This window comes from Sinocyclocheilus grahami, unplaced genomic scaffold (genome assembly GCF_001515645.1).
Source record: "Sinocyclocheilus grahami isolate Dianchi unplaced genomic scaffold, SAMN03320097.WGS_v1.1 scaffold2856.1, whole genome shotgun sequence".
NCBI classification, from domain to species: Eukaryota; Metazoa; Chordata; class Actinopteri; order Cypriniformes; family Cyprinidae; genus Sinocyclocheilus; species Sinocyclocheilus grahami.
Genome location: NW_015508031.1, coordinates 13,932 through 22,119, shown reverse-complemented (window position 1 = coordinate 22,119; position 8,188 = coordinate 13,932). Strand labels below are relative to the sequence as shown.

The 8,188-nt window shown below is 46.4% G+C and overlaps 1 protein-coding gene across 1 annotated transcript in view; it reads right to left on the bottom strand.

Moving 5' to 3' along the window:
• Nucleotides 1-1,614: 1,614 nt before the first annotated feature.
• The window catches only part of rexo5 (RNA exonuclease 5), a 9,471-nt gene continuing 2,897 nt past the window's right edge, over nucleotides 1,615-8,188 (bottom strand). The window contains exons 2-19 of the mRNA XM_016262085.1: nucleotides 7,640-7,719; nucleotides 7,447-7,570; nucleotides 7,266-7,371; nucleotides 7,084-7,194; nucleotides 6,905-6,993; nucleotides 6,696-6,811; nucleotides 6,485-6,623; nucleotides 6,137-6,231; nucleotides 5,915-6,017; nucleotides 5,492-5,583; nucleotides 5,289-5,418; nucleotides 4,670-4,783; nucleotides 4,004-4,141; nucleotides 3,834-3,926; nucleotides 2,767-2,986; nucleotides 2,512-2,681; nucleotides 2,319-2,428; nucleotides 1,615-2,240 (exon numbers count right to left, since the gene is read on the bottom strand). Coding sequence (XP_016117571.1) covers nucleotides 2,168-2,240; nucleotides 2,319-2,428; nucleotides 2,512-2,681; nucleotides 2,767-2,986; nucleotides 3,834-3,926; nucleotides 4,004-4,141; nucleotides 4,670-4,783; nucleotides 5,289-5,418; nucleotides 5,492-5,583; nucleotides 5,915-6,017; nucleotides 6,137-6,231; nucleotides 6,485-6,623; nucleotides 6,696-6,811; nucleotides 6,905-6,993; nucleotides 7,084-7,194; nucleotides 7,266-7,371; nucleotides 7,447-7,570; nucleotides 7,640-7,719 — 2,103 coding nt within the window. The 3' untranslated portion in view covers nucleotides 1,615-2,167. The remainder of the gene's footprint in view (nucleotides 2,241-2,318; nucleotides 2,429-2,511; nucleotides 2,682-2,766; nucleotides 2,987-3,833; nucleotides 3,927-4,003; nucleotides 4,142-4,669; nucleotides 4,784-5,288; nucleotides 5,419-5,491; nucleotides 5,584-5,914; nucleotides 6,018-6,136; nucleotides 6,232-6,484; nucleotides 6,624-6,695; nucleotides 6,812-6,904; nucleotides 6,994-7,083; nucleotides 7,195-7,265; nucleotides 7,372-7,446; nucleotides 7,571-7,639; nucleotides 7,720-8,188) is intronic.

Here is an 8,188-nt window from a genome sequence, read left to right as displayed (position 1 = left end):
GAGTGTGTTTGAGTGTGTGTGTGTGTGTGAGTGTGTGTGACTGTTTGAGTGTGTGTGTATGTGTGTGTGTTTGAGTGTGTATGTGTGTGAGTGTGTGTGACTGTTTGAGTGTGTGTGTATGTGTGTGTGTTTGAGTGTGTATGTGTGTGAGTGTGTGTGACTGTTTGAGTGTGTGTGTATGTGTGTGTGTTTGAGTGTGTATGTGTGTGAGTGTGTGTGACTGTTTGAGTGTGTGTGTATGTGTGTGTGTTTGAGTGTGTATGTGTGTGAGTGTGTGTGACTGTTTGAGTGTGTGTGTATGTGTGTGTGTTTGAGTGTGTATGTGTGTGAGTGTGTGTGACTGTTTGAGTGTGTGTGTATGTGTGTGTGTTTGAGTGTGTATGTGTGTGAGTGTGTGTGACTGTTTGAGTGTGTGTGTATGTGTGTGTGTTTGAGTGTGTATGTGTGTGAGTGTGTGTGACTGTTTGAGTGTGTGTGTATGTGTGTGTGTTTGAGTGTGTATGTGTGTGAGTGTGTGTGACTGTTTGAGTGTGTGTGTATGTGTGTGTGTTTGAGTGTGTATGTGTGTGAGTGTGTGTGACTGTTTGAGTGTGTGTGAATGTGTGTGTGTGAGAGTGTATGTGTGTGTGACTGTGTTTGAGTGTGTGTGTATGTGTGTGTGTTTGAGTGTGTATGTGTGTGAGTGTGTGTGACTGTTTGAGTGTGTGTGTATGTGTGTGTGACTGTTTGAGTGTGTGTGTGTGTGTGTGTGTATGTGTGTGTGTGTGTGTGTGAGTGTATGTGTGTGAGTGTGTGTGTGACTGTTTGAGTGTGTGTGTATGTGTGTGTGTGTGAATGTGAGAGTGTATGTGTGTGTGAGTGTGTGTGACTGTTTGAGTGTGTGTGTGTGTGAGAGTGTGTGAGTGTGTGTGTGTGTGTGTGAGTGTGTGTGTGTGAGTGTGTGTGTGTGAGTGTGTGTGTGTGAGTGTGTGTGTGTGAGTGTGTGTGTGTGAGTGTGTGTGTGTGAGTGTGTGTGTGTGAGTGTGTGTGTGTGAGTGTGTGTGTGTGAGTGTGTGTGTGTGAGTGTGTGTGTGTGAGTGTGTGTGTGTGAGTGTGTGTGTGTGAGTGTGTGTGTGTGAGTGTGTGTGTGTGAGTGTGTGTGTGTGAGTGTGTGTGTGTGAGTGTGTGTGTGTGAGTGTGTGTGTGTGAGTGTGTGTGTGTGAGTGTGTGTGTGTGAGTGTGTGTGTGTGAGTGTGTGTGTGTGAGTGTGTGTGTGTGAGTGTGTGTGTGTGAGTGTGTGTGTGTGAGTGTGTGTGTGTGAGTGTGTGTGTGTGAGTGTGTGTGTGTGAGTGTGTGTGTGTGAGTGTGTGTGTGTGAGTGTGTGTGTGTGAGTGTGTGTGTGTGAGTGTGTGTGTGTGAGTGTGTGTGTGTGAGTGTGTGTGTGTGAGTGTGTGTGTGTGAGTGTGTGTGTGTGAGTGTGTGTGTGTGAGTGTGTGTGTGTGAGTGTGTGTGTGTGAGTGTGTGTGTGTGAGTGTGAGTGTATGTGTGTGTGTGTGAGTGTGTGAGTGTGAGTGTATGTGTGTGTGTGAAATGAGAAAAGGTCAGTGTGATGCGGTCTGATGCTGAATGCACCTGCAGCAGCCAATTCATTTCATGTTTATTTGCCATTAATTTATATGATCTCCTTTATTTTGCTTTAGCATTCACACACACACATTAACAATTTAGTGTATATTTATATAAAATGAGCTGTAACTGATGAAAATAACCCTAGTCCAGTTGCAAACATCAAGACCAGCTTTACTTTGTCAATGTTGGCAAGTGACCGTTATATAAACCGGATAATCCATGGCTAGCTGTGCATTACACGATTTAATGTGCATCCGGAGTGGATTATCCCTACTACTAAACTACTAAAACTCAGTCCTGATGTGTCTTGATGTCTGTGTGTCCATTTGAATCTCAGACATGATTCTGTTAGTGATTGAGCGCTCATACAGTACAGCAGCTCAGAGTCACTGTGGTGTTTTTAGCAGGACAAAAGCTCCTCACATCTGCACACTTCAGTCGTGTTTATTCTGAACAGCATTCAAATACATTAAAAACCTGCTCACATGTATGAAAAAGCTTGTGCTGTAAGAACATTGGTAGAAATGGGCGTGTCACAGTCAGGTCAGCCAATCACAGATCAGCTGGGCGGAGTCAGAGCAGGCACTCGTTTGATGTGAATGAAGCAGAGGCCGGGATGATCGACGCCGTCGCTGTAAACACACACACACACAGGACGTCAGTCACACTGATACACAAACTGTGTGTGAGAGAGAGTGTGTGTGAGGTACCTTCTGTGTCCGGGCAGGATCACGACGCTCAGGCAGTTCTCCTCCAGCGCTCTGAACACTTTTCCCACTCTTGCATCCAGTTTCTTCATCTGCCGCTCCAGCAGTCGCTCCTGAGGGTCACATGACACACACAAAAATCAGAGATGCAGAGACATTAAAGACGGTTTCTGTTTGACTGACAGCTGTCACTCACGTCACACTCCTCCCCCTGCTCTGCCGTGTCTGGGCTGGTTTCCGTGGTAACAGGGCGTGTCCATGAGGTCATGTGGGGCGGAGTCAGAGCGTGACACACTGACAGCTTCCTGTTTCCGATCTGGGGGGCAACGCCCACCGCGGCCTGAGCGCTGTCAGCGCACTCGAACCCTACGAATCACAAAACACTCGCATCATCACGTCATTTACATATTACCGAGGTGAATTAACAGTGCTCTGGTGGACTCATACGCACTGATGAAGGCGTGTCTGCTGCGTTTCCCAGCATGCTCTGCGGCGCTCGTGACACGCTGAATAGGGCCGACCTGTCTGAAGCTCTGGAGCTGGTCTTCATGGCGATGCGGTTTGGAGGACAGATTACTCACGTAGATGACGTGAGCGTTGAGAGGATCGTTCTGACGCTCAGAGAGACGCTCGTCCAGATCCAGACACAACTCGTGTACGGGACGCCGTGCCTGCGCTCACATAACGACCGTTAAAACCTCGTCAGCTCACAGACACAACGCCTCCTAACACCAACAGCTGGAACTATCACGATATCACGATAACTGTAACAATACTATCAGAATACCTATAACAATACCTGCAACAATAACTACAATAAATAATCAGAACAATAACAATACTATAACAACTGAAAAAATTACCTGAAAAAAACTCGCTCTTGCTTTCAAAGTGATTTTAAGGATATAGTTTCTCTGTGTGGTTATTGTTATAGCTGTGGTGTGAACTCACTATTATTGAGCAGTTATTAAAGGGGTCATATGATGCGATTTCAAGTGTTTCTTTCTCTTTGGAGTGTTACAAGCTCTTGGTGCATAAAGAAGATCTGTAAAGTTGCAAAGACTAAAGTCTCAAATCCAAAGAGATATTCTTTATAAAAGTTAAGAGTCAGCCACACCTACCTAAAACGGCTCGTTCTAACACGCCCCCACATGTCTACATCACTATGTGGAAATATTTGCATAACACCGCCCAAATGTTCACGCAAAGAAAGAAGGTGCAACTTTTATTCTCGCTGTAGTTTTGTTGTTTCCACTGCCATGTCATGTAAAAATACACAAAATACTGTTCTTTTTAGCAGCATCATATGACCCCTTTAACACTCTGATAGTTGATATAGCTGAAGCTGATAGTTATCATTGCTGCTGTAAACAGACATTTAGTCTGGAGTCACTATACTGAACTAATGTAAACATAATGACGTGTGTGTGTGTGTGTGTGTGTGTGTGTGTGTGTGTGAGAGAGAGAGAGAGAGAGTGCGTGCGTGCATGTGTGTGTGTGTGCGCGTGTGTGTAAAACCTTGATCATGCAGTCGTTGATCTGGAGTCCATTCAGATGTTCTAGAGCAAGCTGAGCTCCTTCAAGATGCTCAAACACTACCTCCGCATGAACCTGCAGACACACACACACACACACACTCAAACACTCTACTGTCTCAGTGACTCAGCGTGAGCAGTGTGTGTGTGTACCTCGTGTGTGTAGTGCAGCAGTCGTATGGTCCGCAGGCGTCCGCAGCGCTTCAGGAGTCTGTGTACGAGAGTCTCTGTGGCATCAGACGGCAGCGGGCCGACATACAGCACACACATCTGTCTGAGACGCTCACACACCTGGAACACACACGTCAGAGACACACACACACACACACACACACACACACACACACACACACACATCAGCTACAGACGCTCACACACCTGGAACACACACACGTCAGAGACACACACACACACACTCACACACACACATCAGCTACAGACGCTCACACACCTGGAACAAACACACGTCAGAGACACATACACACACACTCTCCACACACACATCAGCGGCAGACACTCAACACACCTGAAACACACACACACACATCTGTCTGAGACGCTCACACACCTGAAACACACACACACACACACACACACACATCAGCAACAGACGCTCACACACCTGGAACACACACACATCAGAGACACACACACACCAGCTGCAGACGCACACACACACACACACACACACACACGTCAGAGACACACACTCCACACACACACATCAGCTACAGACGCTCACATACCTGGAACACACACACACGTCAGAGACACACTGTCTGTCTGCGAGTGTGTGTGTTTGTGTGTGAGATTGTGTACCTGCTTCAGGTGTGGTCCCATCGCTGCTGTTTGATTCAGTGTGTTTCTGAATGACGAGAACCTAAGAACACTGAGTGTGTAGGACTGAACCACCCGTCTGTACACACACACCACCTACACACACACACACACACACACACACACACACACACACAGACATGGAGATACACGTGTCTCTCATCAAAAACAATTCAGTACAACATATTCAAAAGTCAATAATTGGCGATTCACTCATAAAATGAATCATTCAGACCAATATTTGTGAATTGGCAATTCAATTCATTGAGAAGAAAGAAAATCAAATAGAATGATTCAAAAGAATAATTTCAAACCAATGAATCACTCAAATATGACTTTATAAATGAGTGATTCAGGCTCACAAATGAATCATTCAGACCATAATTTTTACATTTGTATGATTCATTAAGAACTGAACTATTCTGATAGTATTGTTATTATCATTATCGTTATAGTTATTGTTATTCTGACACTATTGTTACAGCTGTCATAATTATCATTATTGTTATTATTCTAGTTAGTCTGGTAGTATTGTTACAGCTGTCGTTAGTGTGTATGACTGAACCACACACACACACAGTGAGATACAGGTGATACACACCTCTCGGTCACTGGAGCACTGGTGTCTCCTGCACTGCTGATTGGACAGCGAGCCGCTCATCTCTACCGATCCGCCCAGGAACACTGCTGATTGGCCGGATCTGCTGAGAGCGTGGCCGAAGCGGAGAGGGCTGTGATTGGACAGAGAGATTGTCAGAGAGCAGGATCGTTAGTCTCAGACGAGTCAGATCTACAGACGAGTACCTGCTGCGACGACTGGACGAGATCACGTGATCAGAGTCATCGTCCTCAGTAAACTCCAGATCCCACAGATCCTCCAGATGATCCTCAACCACCTGAGAGAGAGAATCAACATCAGCCATCCACGATCTAACATCACTGAAGAATACTCAAGAGCAATGATTTACAGGAAGCATCTCAAAACAACCGATTCAGAAAATTCAGAAGAACTGATTCAAAAGAACCAAATCAAAAGAATGATTGACTCACAAATCACAGTTTAAAACAAAAAATCATTCAGGCCATCCTTTGTGAATTGGTTCGACTGATTCATTGAGAAGAAATTCAAAAATGATTTACAGAAACCAATTTTAAAAAGCTGATTCAAAAGAACTGACTCATTTCAAATGAATAATTTAAATAGAACATTAAGAAACTGATTCAGACCTCTCTGGGTCCCTTCCTGATGAAGTACTGAGCCAGATGAAGAGCGGCCAGCGCGTCCTCACAGGGGTCGTGACCTATCCTGACCTCCGACTGGATCTCCCGCCTGACACGCACACACACACAGAGAGAGAGAGAGAGAGAGAGAGAGAGAGAGAGAGAGAGAGCCATGTCTGTATCTGAAGCGTGTGAACATGACGAGCTGCAGCTGTGTGTTTGACTCACTTCAGAACGACCTGAGCCAGGTGTTTGAGTTTGAACCTGCGGCCGAACTCCTGCCGGTACAGCAGAGACGTGTCGATGACGTGAGGATGAACCAGCTGAGCACAAACACACACAGACACTACAACTGTTTAAAAAAAAAAAGCTGAAGAACATATACAAGACAAATATTACATTAGAAAAACTTAAACGAAAATTTGAAATGTTGCAACTAACACTGAAAAAAGTTTAGGTTGAATGACTAAAACTGAAATAAAATAAATAATAAATGAAAAATACTAACATGACAAAAGCACATTAAAGAACCTCTAAAATTCAAACAACAGAAAAGCAACATAAAGTCAACAGTACATATAAGGCGCGCAGGTCTCCGTCCAGAGAGTGACCGACCAGCACAGCGTCCGGTGGAAGCAGCTGCTGCAGTCTGGACTGAACGTCTGCCAGACGCGTGGAGACGGGCGCGAGGATCGCTTGCGTGATTCCTGAGAACCTGAGACACACACACACTCAATCACACGCAACACTACAGACCTGCACATAAAGTGTGTGTGTGTGTGTATACCTGGTGCAGTAGTCGATGATGGGGTTGGGTGGTTTGACGAGCTCGTCCAGCACACAGCGTCCACTGCTGTCCACCAGCGCCACACGCGTGACCTCTAACCCCACACACGTCAGACACTGAAACACAGACATGTCAGAGCGCCGCTGGCCAATCACAGCACAGATCAGAGCGGCCCATCACTGCGAAGACCACAGACTGTATCCACTCACCATCTCACAGTCCAGACCGAACAGAGGACTGCTGTCCGTCACATGCCCGTCGCTCACTGTACACACAAACTCCTCGCAGCCCCACCCACCTGCATGGCATCATGGGAAAATGATATCAACATGTGTGTGTGTGTGTCGTATGTCTCAGATATGTGTGTGTATGTATGTGTGTGTCTCACCCTTGACAGGATACTTCTGTTTGATCATTTCTTGTTGGGTCAGCAGGAAGTTGCTCAGCCCCGTGGCTTTCAGACCGAAGCGGCGAATCACGGGATGCCACCTCAGCGCAGCTGCGACACACAGTGGGTCATGTGACACGGGTCATCAGCAGCGACAGATTGGCGAGGAACGAATGACTCACCTGGTAGTGCCGCACGCGTCTCTGCTGCTCTGTCACACACCGCGACCGCAGCGCTGAGGAGGTCAGAGGTCAGCAGGTCACCAGAAGAGGGCGACAGAGTCCATCGCTGAGAAACACAGCACTGATCAATAACTACAGTCAGCAGCGCTTGTGTAATGATAATGATGTGTGTGTCACTCACTGCACTGTATTTGTCTCTCAGGTGTCTGAAGAGACTGAAGTATCTGTAGAAGTGACTCTGTGTGAGTCCATCCAGGACCATCACGTTCACACGAGACACTCGCTCATCACCGACACCGAACCAGCTGAACACACAACACACCGTCACCTGACAGTCAAAGAGAGTGAGTGTGTGTGTGTGTGTGTGTGTGTACCTGGGCTTCCTCACGCTGTGTGAGCGTCTGAGTGTAATGTAGTGGATCAGATCACACACGTTCTTCACCGACAGCACATCCTGATCCACAGAAACACAAACACACACATACATACAGTGAATGAACCAGAATCCACACACTGACTTCAAGTGCAGCACAGTGACTGAGTGAGTCTGAATGAGTGTGTGTGTGTGTGTGTGTGTGTGTGTGAATGTGTGTGAGTAAGTGAGTGAGTGTGTGTGTGTGAGTGAGTGTGTGTGTGTGAGTGAGTGTGAATGAGTGTGTGTGAGTGTGAATGAGTGTGAGTGAGTGAATGAGTGTGAGTGAGTGAGTGAGTGAGTGTGTGTGAGTGAGTGTGTGTGTGTGTGAGTGAGTGTGAATGAGTGAGTGTGAGTGAGTGAGTGTGAATGAGTGAGTGAATGAGTGTGTGTGAGTGAGTGAGTGTGTGTGTGTGAATGAGTGTGAGTAAGTGAGTGAGTGAGTGTGTGTGAGTGAGTGTGTGTGTGTGAGTGAGTGTGAATGAGTGAGTGAATGAGTGTGTGTGAGTGA